The 16143-nt window shown below is 39.5% G+C and overlaps 1 protein-coding gene across 2 annotated transcripts in view; it reads left to right on the forward strand.

Moving 5' to 3' along the window:
* Positions 1-16143, forward strand: part of TMF1 (TATA element modulatory factor 1) — a 36765-nt gene that overhangs the window by 17995 nt on the left and 2627 nt on the right. For both annotated transcript variants that reach the window (XM_066350820.1, XM_066350821.1), the window contains 7 exons: positions 3753-3845; positions 4541-4697; positions 11445-11637; positions 12604-12673; positions 12888-12980; positions 14576-14677; positions 14948-15100. In XM_066350820.1, coding sequence (XP_066206917.1) covers positions 3753-3845; positions 4541-4697; positions 11445-11637; positions 12604-12673; positions 12888-12980; positions 14576-14677; positions 14948-15100 — 861 coding nt within the window. The remainder of the gene's footprint in view (positions 1-3752; positions 3846-4540; positions 4698-11444; positions 11638-12603; positions 12674-12887; positions 12981-14575; positions 14678-14947; positions 15101-16143) is intronic.

Below are 16143 nucleotides of genomic sequence, written 5' to 3' on the forward strand. Positions count from 1 at the left end.
CAACTTTCTTTGACTTCTTGTTTGCTTTTCTGATGTTATTCTTTAATAAAAAAAATCAAGTGTTTTTTTTTATCTCTTCATAGTAAATATCCCCTAAATTTTGTGAGCAGTTACTCCTACATAATAGACCCATATCAGATGTAGGATTTGCACATATTTTCTCCCACTGTTTTCTTCAAGTGAAAGTTCTCTTTCACTTTCTTGATAGTGTCTTTGGGTGCACAGAAGTTTTTAATTTTTTTTTTTTTTTTTGAGCATCATTGAGACAGACAGGAAAGGAGAGAGACTAGAAGCATCAACTCATAGTTGTGGCACTTTTTAATTGTTTGTTGATTGCTTCTCATATGCGCTTTCATGGGCAGGGGCAGGTCAAGCTGAGCTATTGACCCTTTGCTCAAAGCCAGTCACCTTGGGCTCAAGCCAGTGACCTTTGGGCTCAAGCCAGTGACCATGGGGTCATGTCGGTGATCCCATGCTCAGGCCAGCAACCCCGCATTCTAACTGGTGAGTGTGTACTCCAGCTGAATGAGCCTGTGCTCAAACCAGTGAGTGACCTTGGAGTTTTGAACCTGGGACCTCAGCATCCCAGATCAATAATTTTATCCACTGTGCCATCACCGATTAGACAAAAGTTTTTCAATTTCATAAAAACTTTTTTAGTTATTGATTTGAGAGGAAGGGAGGGAGAGAGAGAGAGACATCATTCTGTTGTTCCACTTATTTAGGTATTCATTGGTTGATCTTTGTATGTGTTCTGACCAGATGTTGAACCCACAAACTTGGCGTATCAGGACAGTGCTCTAACCAACTGAGCTACCGGGCCAGGGCCAAACGTTTTTTAATTTTTATTCAGTCCCACTACCCTATTTTTTGTTGTTGTTGCTTGTGTTTTGGGTGTCATAGTCTTAACTCTCACATTTAGTTTTTTGCATGTGGATATCCAGTTTCCTGGCACTATTTTTAAAAAAAAGACTGTTATTTCCTCATTGACCCAATGCACTTTTGATTTAATTTTGCATGAATGTGTTAAGCATTTATATGATTTAAAAGGGAGAGCTATATAACAAAAATACTGAGACAATATTTTTTCTAACTGAGCCCTCCTTGTTTCTTTTATTTGCCTAGAAGTAACCATTTCATTGGTACTTCATTTTTTTAATGTTTCTAGTTGTAAATGTAAGAAAATATACATTTTGTATACATTTACTTAGAGCTATATTCACATACACTTCCATAGTTGTATGTATTTCACTCATCCTTCTTCATAAAATACTGTTTGCTATTAGCACTTCCGTCCCGGGAGCATGCCCACGCCTTTTCTTCCCCCTCTTCTTCCCCAACAAGCATGCATCTCCTCAACTCTGAAGATCCCCAAGAAGACTTGCAACCAGGGGAGCAATGGCTGCTAGTCCCAGGCTAACCCCCTGAGCCTGTCACCAAGGCCCCCTTTCCTCTGACTTTCCAGTGAGCTGACAGCAGCCTCACCTTGGCTCACTTCTGTCACTGTGGCTTTATTTCTCAGTGAGACACAGCAGCCCCTCTTGTTGCTGCTGCTGCTTTTTTTTTTTGTGACAGAGAGAGGGACAGATAAGCACAGATAGGCAGGAAGGGATAGAGATGAGAAGCATCAGTTCTTTGTTACGGCACCTTACTTGTTCATTGACTGCTTTCTCATATGTGCCTTGACGGGACTGGGGGGTGGCTACAGCAAAGTGAGAGGTGCTTGTTCAAACCAGCGACCTTGGGCTCAAGCCAGCAACCTTGGGGTCATGCTTATGATCCCACGTTCAAGCCAGCAACCCCACGCTCAATCTGGTGAGCCTGCGCTCAAGCCAGTGACCTTTGGGGTTTCGAATCTGGGTCCTCCGTGTCCCAGTCTGATGCTCTATCCACTGCGCCATTGCCTGGTCAGGCTCTTGTTGCTTCTTCTAAGCGCCCTCCCTTCCTTGTTTCACTGTCTCCAGCTGTGGTAAAGGTACTCTCAAAATCACCTGCACCTGTGCTGGGAAATCTTCCCTATACAAAGTCAAGAACCCACACACTACTGGCCCGCCCAAGGCAGATGCACTCTGGGCCCTGTTCCTGTTTGGTTACAATTATAGGAGATTTAACTAACCTTTCTCATTCAAGGATAAAGCATACTTCTTTCAGAACCAATAGACCCCACACAAAAAAAATCAGCAAGGATATAAAAAATAAGAGAAGCAGAAAGTTGGATTCAACATGCATAAATACTCCACTGTACCAAAAACCTGCAAATTTTTAAAAACTGACCATATGGTGCTATGAAGCAAGTTCCAACAAATTTCAAATGACTGAAATTTATATCTTTATATATATGTATATATATATGTGTGTGTGTATATATGTGTATATATATGTATATATGTGTGTATATATATGGCATATTTGTATATGTGTGTATGTATACTACTCACAAAAACTGGGGGATATTTCAAAAGGAATATGAAGCCATAAAATATCCGCTAATTTTTGTGAGCAGTATATATATATATACTGTATATATATAAATGTATATATATAAATAAATAAAATGGCAGCATGGAAACTGAGACCTAAAGAAAAATAACAAAAATCCCAACCATCTTGCCAAGATTGGGAAGGTGTATCCTAGGCTGAGGATACACCCACGAAAGGTCAGGAGACAAGGAGAATAAAAAGAAAAAAACATATAAAGATAAAATATATATATATATAAAGTATACGTATATGTGTATATATATACATCTGTGTGTGCGTGTGCGTGTATAGTTTATTCTGTTTTACAGCTTGCTTTGTCTATAAAATAAATTATCTTGGTGATTATTTCATAGTAGAACATAGAGGGTTTTTTTTTTATTTTTTTTTAACAGATCTTTTTAAAAAATATCTTTTTACAGTTATAATGCTTCATTGTATTCAGTCACTTCTTATTGATAGATAGTTGGGTTCATAACAAGGTTCACGCCATGGTTCATATATTTTTTATGTTTTTGCTACTGTATCACTGGGACAGAGAATTATGAATGTTTTAAATTAAAAATATACTAGAACAGTAATGAAAAATTGGGGGAATGGGAGATCGAGAGTGTAGGGCACTACTATTCATAAAATCATCTTTATGAATACTCTCAATTTTGTGTATTATTTCCCTGTATGTATTTTTATACTTGATGTTATGTTTTATATTTTTTTTCATTTAAGATTAATTCATACATTTTTACATGTTTTTTTACATTTATCATTATAGTTTGTAATGGGTATATTCATGTTGTATTAAGATTTGCAAAAATAGATTACTCCTGATGGATATATAGAATATTTCATGTTTTGTGTGTTGTTGCTAATCTAGGTGACAGTGTGGGGAACATATCTGTGTTCACAGAGATCTGCTCCCATAGAATGAATTCTCAGGACTTGCTTTCATAGCTTGTAGATGTCGCATTCTATCTATACTGCAGACATTTGTGGATGCATCGTCTCCTATCTTGTGGGGCAGTGGCTATGTCTTGTACATATTTATATCCTTTTTTAAAAAAGTTCCTAATAGAGTACTTTCCTTAGTACATACTGAACATATGTACAGTTTTGGAATTGTTTGATGAAAGGGAACGGATACTCCTATGTAAAAGCTCATTGGATAGTATAGAGTATTATGCATGAACAGTAAGTTCACACAACTCAGAATATGTCCTTAGGAAGTTATGGACAGTGTTTGATACTGTTACAGTACATTGCTTCTCCACATACAGGTGGGGGACCTGAGGCTAGCCCTGCAAGGTGCAGAGCAAGCGGCTGCCAGCAAAGAGGACTACTTACGCCATGAGATCAGTGAACTCCAGCAGGTGCTGTCACAGTTTTCCTAAACACACATCCAAGATGTATTTTCTTAGAAATAAAAAATGACTCAGTGGGGTAAAGTTCATGGAATTGAGAGGGTTCCTACCATGCCTATTATTTGCTGTTTTTTTGTGGCTTATGCCAATAAAATCCGAGTTGGAACATTAAAAATATATAAGAAAAGCCCTAATTCTGTTTTTTAGAAAACAATTTTATTATGACAGATTGTGTGTTCAGTATTGTTTTTCATTTGTAGTAGCTGGTTTATTAATTATTGTCAGTCTGATTACTGTGAGGCAGATAATCAGAGCCCAGTTTTATATTACTGTATCAGTTTTCAGTCAGTGAACGTGCATGGTAAGAGGAAGAGAAAATGCAGCTCAGATTGAACTTTCTGTTTTTATAAATAGAAATATATAGGTGAGGAGCAACTTCAGGGAGGTTTGGATGATAACCCATTTTTACCTTAAGATGCTCAAAGGCTATCTTTATCTTAGTGTGTTGTAAAGAAGCACTTATTTAGATACTAACTTATGCAGCTTAACTCAAGGATTGAATAATTAGAAGATAATTTAATTTATAAAGGTAATTCTATCTTGGAGAAATATTTTTTTCCAGAAATCTTTAATAAATTTTTTTCTAGTGTTTTTGCTGCTTTTACTGCTGTCAGTGGTAATAATTTAAAAATTTCATGATTCAGAGACTCCAGGAAGCGGAGAATCGGAACCAGGAACTGAGTCAAAGTGTTTCATCAACAACAAGACCATTGCTTCGGCAGATAGAAAATTTGCAAGCAACACTAGGGTCCCAGACATCGTCGTGGGAGAAGTTAGAGAAGAATCTCTCTGATAGGCTGGGTAACTGCTTTAGTTCTTAAGCTCAATGGAGAAGCCCTTTCATCTTGTTTATGGAGTCCATAATGGTCTGTAATTGAAATTTGCTTGCTTCCATAGTTATATTTTATCTGACTTGTTGATTTTTTACCTCTTCTGTTTTACATTTACTTTCTGACATCTTGTCTCTCAGACCACTTGTTTTCCCTAACAGTGTATCAGATACTGTCTAAAACCCTTTCATGTCGGTTTCATTCACCTTTACAGACTACTGCACTCAGTTTTTCCATTGTTCGTTGCTAGGTCTGACCTTTTTCTAGCTTGTCTATAATAGCGTGGAAAGTAGAGGCCAGATATGGTTTTAGTCAGAGGCAGAACTCCAAGAGCAGAGCTAGATCTAAGGAGAATCCAGGTTATACTAGTGTTCAGATGCTGTGGAGTCTTAGGATTTCATATACTGCTTCTTTGTAAAAATGCCCCCGTTTGCCCTCTGTGCTGTTAATAAAAAGAAAATTATTTTTTCGAGACGTTGATTCAAACAGAGACAGGTGTATATGCATATGTTAGATATCCCAGAAGCTAGCAGTTTTATGACAAATGCATGTAACCTGAGAGACAGCACGGGATAGTGATGAAAGCAGACCTGAGTGGGGGTGGGGAGGCCTGGGCTCAGGGCTCTCTTTTGTTTTGTTTACGATCATCCAGCCAGATCATCTGGAGCAAGTCACTTCCCTGTTCTGGACTCTCACTGGAAATCCTGAGGGGGAGCTAGGTTAGTGGCTTTCCAACGGTCTTTAGCATGTGTCTCAGGGCTGGCTGTCACTGGAGGGAAGCTCCCAGTAAGGGGCCGGGCTCCCGGCAGGGGCTTTAATGAGAGCAGCGCCTGCTTTGTCTGGCTTGAGTTCCATTTAGGGTTTTGTCTGAAAAATTATTTACCTGCTTAAAAAGAAAATTCCTGAACTAGATGAACCTTCATATATTGTTTAACTTATATATATAAATTTTAGGCCCATCATTTATCTCTGACAGTTTTTGAGATCAATTTGTCATGAAATGTGAGCTATCTGAAAATGACACCTTCTGACACAAATGTTTATTTAGTAATAAGTGAAGGCTAGGAGTTGTCCTTATTGTGATTTTTAAACTGGAGTCTACAGGCCCTGGCCAGGTAGCTAAGTCAGTTAGAGTGTCATCCCAATAGGCAAAGATTGTGGGTTCAGTCCCCAGTAAGGGAACGTACAAGAATCAACCACTAAATGCATAAATAATGAGTGGAACAATAAGTCAATGTTTCTCTTTCTCTTTGTCTTTCTCTCCCCTTTCTTTCACTCTAAAATCGAAAGGTAAGGTTAAAAAATAAAAAATAAACTGGAGTCTGCATAGTCTCAATGATGTGGTATTGAGGAATATAGGTGAAGCCACAGAACAAACATATTGGATAGTGCTAGTAATAGGACCGTCGATGCAGTGTGGAATGAAGTATTACATGTATTATAGAAATATTAGATCTACTTCAGTGGGGGAAAAATACAAAACATTCTTGTCTTGGCTAAATCTCAGAATCTTACCCGCTAATCTTGTCTTTTTTTTAAAAAACAAAAACTTTTGTTCAGGTAATTGTAGCTATACATGCAGTTATAAGAAATAGTACTTTCATATATCAGCATCTCCAAATATTAATGTTTTACAAAATTATAATATTACAACCAGGGTATTGACATTGATAATTTACTGATCTTACTCAGATTTTTCCAGTTTCATTGGTACTCATTTGTGTGTGTCTGTGTGTGTATTAATTTTCTTCACAATTTTACTACTTGTGTGGGTTCATGTATTCATCACTACAGTCAAGATATTGAATAATTCCAATACCGAAGATTCCTCATGTTGCCCTTTTATAACCACACTGACCACCTTTGTGGCCCTCCTCCCCTGTCCCAAATCCTGGGCAACCGCTCATCTGTCCCGTATTTCAAAAATTTTGGAATTTCAAAATTCTATATGGATAGAATTGTGTAATATGTGACATTTTGTGATTGGCTTTTTCTCTCAGCATAATTCTTTGGAGATTCATTCCTGTTTTTAAGTGTGCAAGTGATTAGGTTTTGTTGTTGTTGTATTTTTATATTCAGTGAGAGGAGGGGAGATTGAGAGACAGACTCCTGCATGCTCCCGGACCAGGATCCACCCGGCAAGCCCATCTGGGGCATTGCTCCATTGCTCAGCAACTGAGCTCTTAGTGCCTGAGGTGGAGGCCGGGGAGCCATCCTCAGCACCTGGGCCAACTCATTCCAATCAAGCCATGGCTGCAGGAGGAGAAGAGAGAGAAGCAAGAGGGGGAGGGGTGGAGAAGCAGATGGGTGCTTCTCCTGTGTGGCCTGACTGAGAATTGAACCCAGGGCTTCCACATGCCAGGCCGACACTCTTATCACCGAGCCAACTGGCCAGGGCCTGATTAGGTTATTTTATTAGTCTTGTTTTATGTACGTATGTATGTACCACATTTCGTTTACTTGATAAAGCCTATATGGGATGTCTAGGTTTTTTCTGTATAGATAAGCTTCTATGAACATTCATGTACAAGTTTTAGTGTGAACATACATTTTCATTTCTCTGGATAAATGCCCAGATGTGCATGGGTAGTTGAGCTTTTAGTTTTTTTTTGTTTGTTTGTTTGTTTTTGTATTTTTCTGAAGCTGGAAACGGGGAGAGACAGTCAGACAGATTCCCGCATGTGCCCGACCGGCATCCACCTGGCATGCCCACCAGGGGCGAAGCTCTGCCCACCAGGGGGCGATGCTCTGCCCCTCCGGGGCGTTGCTCTGTCACGACCAGAGCCACTCTAGCGCCTGGGGCAGAGGCCAAGAAGCCATCCCCAGCGCCCGGGCCATCTTTGCTCCAATGGAGCCTCGCTGCGGGAGGGGAAGAGAGAGGCAGAGAGGAAGGAGAGGGGGAGGGGTGGAGAAGCAGATGGGCACTTCTCCTGTGTGCCCTGGCCGGGAATCGAACCCGGGACCTCTGCAGGCCAGGCCGACGCTCTACCACTGAGCCAACTGGCCAGGGCCAAGCTTTTAGTTTTTAAAGAAAATGGCAAACTTTTCCAGAGTGGCTGTATGTATAAGAGTGACCCAGTTTCCCCACCTCTTTGCCAGGGTTTGTGTTCTCCCTGTTCTTCACTTAGTCCTGCAGGTGTGTAGTGGTATCTTGTTAGGATTTTAATGTGCATTTCCCTGAAGACTAATGATGTTGAACATCATTTTATGTGCTTATTTTCTATTTGTATATTCTCTTCAGTGAAATGTCTGTTCAGGTCTTTTGCCCATTTTCTAATTGGATTGTTAGTATTTTCATGAGACTTCTTTATATATACTAGATAACTAGTCTTAGATAATGTGGTTTGCATTTCTTTTCGCCAGGTCTGTAGCTTGACTTTTTATCCTGTTCACACAGAACAAAAGTTTAAAATTTGGAAGAAGTCCATTTTATCCATTTTTCTTAAAAATTTTTTTTCAATTAGTTAACATTCAATATGATACTATTTTTCATATGTTCTACATAGTGGTTAGGCATTTATATACCTTATAAAGTGATCGCCTGATAATTCTTGCACCCACCTGGCACCTGGTTATTACAGTTATTGATTGTATTTCCTATGCTGTACTTTATAACCCCATGACTATTTTGTAACTGCTAATTTTTACTTTAAAAAAATTTTTTAATTGATTTTAGAGGGATAGAAGAAGGGATGAAGAGAAAGAAACATCGATTTGTTGTTCCACTTATTTATGCATTCATTGGTTCATTGGTTGATTCTTGTGTGTGCCCTGATTGGGAATCATACCTGCAACCTTGGTGTATCGGGACAACACTTCAACCAACTGAGCTACCCAGTCAGGGCCTGTACTTTTGAATTCCTTCATCCTTTTCACCCAGCTCTCCAGTCCCTCTTCTGTCTGTCAACGATCAGTTCTTTGTATCTGAGTCTATTTCTGTTTTGTTTGTTCATTTATCTTGTTTTTTTAGGTCCCACATTTAAGTGAAATCGTATAGTATTTGTCTTTGTCTGACTTATCTCACTTAGCATAATAACCTCTAGATCCATCCATGTTGTTGCAGCTGGTAAGATTTTATTCTTTTTTTGTGATTGAGTAATATTCCTATATATACCTACTGCATCTATTTTATCCATTTAAATTAATTACTGATAGGCATGTAGATATTGCTATTTTATTAATTGTTTTCTGATTCATTTTGTGGTGCTCTCTGTTCCTTATATTTTTTTCTCTTGTAGATGACTTTCTGTAGTGTTGTGTTTGGATTCTTTTCTCTTTATTTCTTGTATAGCTCCTGTGGAATTTGGTTTGTGTTTTTCATGTGCTTCATCTTTACCAAGTTATGATTATAACAGTCTATTTTAAGTTAATGGTCACTTAAGTTCAAACATGTTCTCAAGTCATTACTATTTTTACTCACCCCTCCACATTTATGTTTTTGTCATTTTTTACTTCTTGTGTGTGTGTGTTTGTGTTTAAATCCTTTAGTTTACTGTTGTAATTATATATGCTTTTCCTACTTCTGCCTTTGAACCTTTTTGCTAGCTTTAGTGTTGGTTGATTGCTGCTATTATGCATTACTCTTTGTTGGTGAGAAATTTATATATTTTTTTGTATTTTTCTGAAGCTGGAAACGGGGAGAGACAGTCAGACAGACTCCATGCTCCCAACCAGGATCCACCCGGCACGCCCACCAGGGGCGACGCTCTGCCTACCAGGGGGCGATGCTCTGCCCCTCCGGGGCGGCGCTCTGCTGCGACCAGAGCCACTCTAGCGCCTGGGGCAGAGGCCAAGGAGCCATCCCCAGCGCCCGGGCCATCTTTGCTTCAGTGGAGCCTTGGATGCGGGAGGGGAAGAGAGAGACAGAGAGGAAGGAGGGGGCGGGGGTGGAGAAGCAAATGGGCGCTTCTCCTGTGTGCCCTGGCCGGGAATCGAATCTGGGTCCTCCGCAGGCCAGGCCGACGCTCTACCGCTGAGCCAACCGGCCAGGGTGAGAAATTTTTATTGCAATATTTTCTCATTCATATTTTTAATTAAAAAATTATTATTTTTTTGTAACAGAGACAGAGAGAGTCAGAGAGAAGGACAGATAGGGACAGACAGACAGGAAGGGAGAGAGATGAGAAGCATCAGTTCTTCATTGCGGCTCCTTAGTAGTTCATTGATTGCTTTTGATGGAGGGGGGGGGGCGGGTCTACTGCAAACCGAGTGACCCCTTGCTTGAGTCAGCGACTTTGGGCTCAAGCTGGTGAGCCTTGCTCAAGTCAGATGAGCCCACACTCAAGCTGGCGACCTCGGGGTCTCAAACCTGGGTTCTCTGCGTCCCAGTCCGATGCTCTATCCACTGCGCCACCGCCTGGTCAGGCTTAAAAATTCTTTTTTAAGAAGTCCTTTTACATTTCTTATAATACTGGTTTGGTGTTAATTCCTTTCGTTGTCTGGGAATATCAGTTTTTATTTTTATGGCTCATGCTTTTAGTGTCAAATCTAAGTACACTTTGCCTTTTCTTGGATACTGAATATTTCTTCTTTTTTTTTTTTAATGTTCTCTGTTGCCTTTTTTTTTGTCTTTTTTTTTTTTCTATTTTTTTTAATCTTTTTTTATTGAATCCAGAGAGAGGAAGGGGGGTAAGGGGGAGACAGAAGCATCAATCTGTTTCTGTATGTGCCCGGCCAAGGCCCGAACCAGCCACCTCTGCACTGCAGGACAGTGCTCCAGCCGAGTGACCTCTGCACTGCAGGACAGTGCTCCAGCCGAGTGACCTCTGCACTGCAGGACAGTGCTCCACCACGTGAGCCAGCCAGCTAGGGCATATTTCTTTTTTTCATAAAATTTTTATACTTTATTATCCATTTTGAGTTAATTTTTATATACAATGTGAAGTTTAGTTTGAGAATTTTTTTTTCTTTTTGGCCTATAGATGTCCAGTTGCTCCAGCACCATTTCTTGCAACTGCTCTTTTATTTTTAATGCTTATTTTATTGGTTTTAGAGAGAGGAAGGGAAAGAGCAGAAAAGAAACAGGAAAATCTGTTTCTATATATGCCCTGACTGGGGATCAAACCGGCAACCTCTGTGCTTTGGGACAGTGGTCTAACCAACTAAGCTATCCGGCCAGGGCAATCAACTGTTCTTTTCGTTTGTTTTTTTGTATTTTGTTTGTTTGTTTTTTGTGGCAGAGAGAGTCAGAGAGAGGGACAGATAGGGACAGACAGACAGGAAGGGAGAGATGAGAAACATCAATTCTTTGTGGCTCCTTAGTTGTTAATTGATTGATTTCTCATATGTGCCTTGATCGTGGGCCTTCAGCAGACCGAGTAACCCCTTGCTTGAGCTAACAACCTTGGGTCCAAGCTGGTGAGCTTTGCTCAAACCAGATGAGCTCGTGCTCAAGCTAGTGACCTCGGGGTCTTGAACCTGGGTCCTCCATATCCCAGTCCTACGTTCTATCCCCTGCACCAGCACCTGGTCAGGCTCAATTGTTCTTTTAATACACAATTCCACTTTCAAATAAAAAGATTTAGGGGAAAAATGATAAGCAGATAGAAATGAAATTGTTGTGTTTTTTTTTTGTCACTGTAGCAGTCCTGCCCTAGGCACTAAGCAGTTACAGATTTAAGTGTAGTAGCTATTGCATCATTGAAAGTCAGAACTGACTGGTATCTTGGTATCTTGGGTATATGTATCTGTGATTTTTCTTTTTTTATCCTCTGTTCAGGTGAATCTCAGACCTTGTTGGCAGCAGCGGTTGAAAGAGAACATGCAGCTACAGAAGAACTCCTAGCCAACAAAATTCAGCTGTCTGCTTTGGAGTCACAGAATTCTCTCTTAAGACAGGAAAACAGTAGATTTCAGGCCCAGCTAGAATCAGAAAAAAATAGGCTAAGAAAACTGGAGGATGAAAATAATAGGTGAGCATATTTCTTGAGTGTCCAGTTTTGGTAGCTTTATGACTTTTAAAAAATATTTTATTTATTTATTTTACAGGGGGATGGGGGGAGAAGTATCAATTCATAGTTGTTTCACTTTAGCTGTTCATTGATTGCTGTTGTATGTGCCTTGACTAGGCAAGCCTAGGGTTTTGAACTAGTGACCTCAGCATTCCAGGTTGACACACTTATCCACTGTGCCACTACAGGCCAGACTGCTTATGACATTTTAAAGCACTTAAAAATATATACTGTTGGCTTTTGGCTTCATGTCACTGACAACTAAAAATATATAAGATATATTTGGCAGGATATAGTACTGGGATTCATTGAATCTTACATGCATTCTTGAAATTGTGTGGCATATTCTGTACATCTTTGCTAGGGTAAAGATTTCATTCCTTTAATCAGATATGATAAAGGAGCCTGTAACCACAAAATAGTTTGGAGACCATTTACTGGAGTTAGCTGTGTTTCGCTCTTTCTAAGTAAATGTCCTGGTTCATTGGAAATACAGGCTGTGAAATCCATCTATCTGAAATTATATCAAGGCTATGATTAATGTGTTTTTACCCTCAGTTCTTTCTTGGAAATTTTACTTTTAAAACAAGTTGTCAAGTAAAAATGATTTATAAAGTATATGAAATTTTGCAAATATTTTTATAGAATCCTCTAAAACTTTTGCAGAAACTGAACATACTATAGAATGGTCATATTCAAAATTCTCTTTAGAAAGTCTTTTTAAATGAAATCTTAAAGTGCCAATAAATTAAGTGCACAAAAGTGTCATTGGGCTTCTGAGTAAAACCCAGGTCATCTGGGAAAACAATTGGAAAATCAATTTAATAATAAAAATGACTACTAAATATATAACTGGAATTAATAAAGTAGTGTGTTTTTAATAGTTTGTACTTTTTTTGTTTTGTTTCATTTCCTCTGGCTTAATAGGTTCCAGGTTGAATTAGAAAACCTGAAAGATGAATATGTAAGAACACTTGAAGAGACAAGAAAAGAAAAGGTATTTCTGTTAGTGTTGACCTTGTAGTGCTTCTATTTAGAGGATAGTGGGGGTGGTAGCAAACTCATGAGATGACAAGATAAAGTGAGTGAGCTTCTTGCTTTTGGAACTGGGTCGTTAGTCGGAAAACAAATAGGAGTTTATACTTTATGCTCTTCACTTTGAGACTGACTTATGGTGATAGGAATAATCTAAATGTATTTCTCTCCATTAGACATTTTTGAATAGTCAATTAGAAATGGAGAAAATGAAAGTTGAACAAGAAAGGAAGAAAGCAATTTTTTCTCAAGAAGCAATAAAAGAAAAGGTATTGTATTTTGTCTTCTTTTGCTTTTGATGTAACCAGTTAGTATCTCTTGTGATTAATCATTAATTGTTTTGTAATTTTACACTTTTTAAAATAACATTTCTTATGTTTAAAATCAGTAGGATGTTGAACTCTAGTAATGTAATTAGTGTCATGTTCACAGTGAATCTAAAGGAATTGGAACTTATTCAAAGAGATCTATGATTTCTAGGATTTGAATTATAGAACCTCTTTTTAAATGAATTTGGTGGTCTCTCACTGAAATTAATGCACTTCATTTGGCTTGTAGGCGCTTTGGAAGTAAAACTTGTTCACTTTCTTTCTGGTTAATGAAGGTAATTTTTCTAAAGTGAGTTAACTATAAAAGATTGGTGTGTACTCAGTAGTTAGCATAATATATTAAAATTACCTATGTATACATTGACATTGCCTTTTGAATTTATTTGGAACTTAAAAAGAATACACTAAAAATTAAATGGATAAACTAGAACTTTTTTATGATTTATAAAATTCATTGGTAATCTTATTCTAAACAAATAGGTTTCGTTGGTATTATGTTACATAATAGGAAGAGGTGAGTTAATATAATTGTTTCAACAAGAACATTCTCATTCCATTTAAAACAAACCTAATTATATTGTAATGTACATGGGTCCAGAAATGATTTGACCAAATCTATTTATACTTTTTTTTTTTTTTTTTCACAAAGAGAGAGTCAGAGAGAGGGATAGACAGGGACAGACAGATAGGAACGGAGAGACGGGAAGCATCAATCATTAGTTTTTCGTTGTGACACCTTAGTTCATTGATTGCTTTCTCATACATGCCTTGACCGCGGGCCTTCAGCAGACCGAGTAACCCCTTGTTCAAGCCAGTGACCTTGGGCTCAAGCTGGTGAGCTTTTGCTCAAACCGGATGAGCCCTCGCTCTAGCTGGTGACCTCAGGGTCTCGAACCTGAGTCTTCCGCATCCCAGTCCAACGCTTTATCAGCTGCGCCACCGCCTGGTCAGGCTATTTATACTTTTTTTTTTGTATTTTTCTTAGGCTGGAAACAGGGAGAGACAGTCATACAGACTCCCGCATGCGCCCGACCGGGATCTACCCGGCACGCCCACCAGGGGCGACGCTCTGCCCACCAGGGGGCGATGCTCTGCCCCTCCAGCGCATCGCTCTGCCACGACCAGAGCCACTCTAGCGCCTGGGGCAGAGGCCAAGGAGCCATCCCCAGCGCCCAGGCCATCCTTGCTCCAATGGAGCCTTGGCTGCGGGAGGGGAAGAGAGAGACAGAGAGGAAGGAGGGGGTGGGGGTGGAGAAGCAAATGGGTGCTTCTCCTATGTGCCCTGGCCGGGAATCGAACCCGGGTCCCCCGCACGCCAGGCCGACGCTCTACCGCTGAGCCAACCGGCCAGGGCTTTATACTTTTAAACTATAAAATTTTGTGCCTTGCAAGGATAAGACTTTCGAAGTTATATCTGGAACATTTTACAAGGAAGTTAGAATGAATCTTTGTTGCATTAATCCTAGAAAAGTTTGGTTTTTTTATTTTTCATTTTGCTCTTTAATGTGAACTGAATTTTTTTCTTATTTCTTAAGGAGCGGAAGCCATTTTCTGTTTCTAGCACTCCCACAATGTCACGATCAAGTTCAATAAGTGGAGTTGAGATGGCAGGGCTACAAACATCTTTCCTGTCTCAGGTGATGTTTTATTTTTTACATATGCTTAGTTCCTAAACTGAACAATAATAAAGGAAATGTGGCAATAAGAGTTAGCCTGTCACCATGATCTTGCTGTTCCACAAGCAATTCTTCTGAATATTTGTGAAAGTGAAGAACTAGAGATGGTTTTCTGCCTTTGAGAAGGTCGTAGACATTGTAAAGCAAGAACTGACAGAATAATTTGTTTGAACCTTATAGTGGAACACAATCTATAACAACTGAATAACTGTGCTTTCTTAAATAATGCAGAATGAGCCTCATGATCACTCACTTGGACCAATGTCTGTATCAGCAAATGGAAGCAACCTTTATGATGCTGTAAGGATGGGGGCAGGATCCAGCATTATCGAAAATCTGCAGTCTCAGCTAAAGCTAAGAGAAGGAGAAATTACTCATTTACAGGTATTGGGAAAATTAAATATGCTATAGAAGTAAATGAAATTTTGAGGGCCAATAAGTAGCACTCTTTATATCTATCTGAATTCTGAGCAAATTGAGAAATAAAATGAAGTACAGGGGGTCTTTGGGTTACAACAGTATCAATATACGATGTTTTGGTTTACGATGCTCATTCCCACGAAAACTTAAAACAATTGAGATGTGAGTGTTTCAGCTTACGCCATTAGAGTCATACTTATAGACTACATGGGCGAACGAGTTTGGTTGCACAGTGGAAGAATATGCTGTACAGCAGGGGTCCCCAAACTATGGCCCGCCGGCTGCATGCGGCCCCCTGAGGCCATTTATCTGGCCCCCACTGCACTTCCGGAAGGGGCACTTCTTTCATTGGTGGTCAGTGAGAGGAGCATAGTTCCCATTGAAATACTGGTCAGTTTGTTGATTTAAATTTACTTGTTCTTTATTTTAAATATTGTATTTGTTCACGTTTTGTTTTTTACTTTAAAATAACATATGTGCAGTGTGCATAGGGATTTGTTCATAGTTTTTTTTTTATAGTCCGGCCCTCCAACGGTCTGAGGGACAGGGAACTGGCTCCCAGTGTAAAAAGTTTGGGGACTCCTGCTGTACAGTGTACAGTACAGTAGGTTTATGTGCTTTTCCTTTTTCTGTGGCTTAGCTGTGTTTTATGTTCTAGATTATGATTTTACAACTGTGTTAGGACAGGTAAGTGACTTTGGCAAGGGTGTTTCGACTTACACCAAAATTGGGGTGACGTCACTGTTGTAGGAACAGAACTGTGTCGTAACCCGAGGACCCCCTGTGGCACTTGAAGCCCAAAATGTATCATATCTATTAATGATTAAGGGCTAGTTGTAGAAATTATCAAGGACAAGAGCCAAATGAGCCTGCCTATTGCCAGAACCAGGGAGGCTTACTTAACTCTGTCACAGCAAATGCTGGGCTGGAGCAGGAGCAGGAGCAGGCCTCCCCAGGGGTTGTGGCCTGCCAGGAAAGACCTAGGCATCTGGGAGGAGAGAGGTCTT

Source organism: Saccopteryx leptura, chromosome 10, assembly GCF_036850995.1.
Source record: "Saccopteryx leptura isolate mSacLep1 chromosome 10, mSacLep1_pri_phased_curated, whole genome shotgun sequence".
Taxonomy (NCBI): Eukaryota; Metazoa; Chordata; class Mammalia; order Chiroptera; family Emballonuridae; genus Saccopteryx; species Saccopteryx leptura.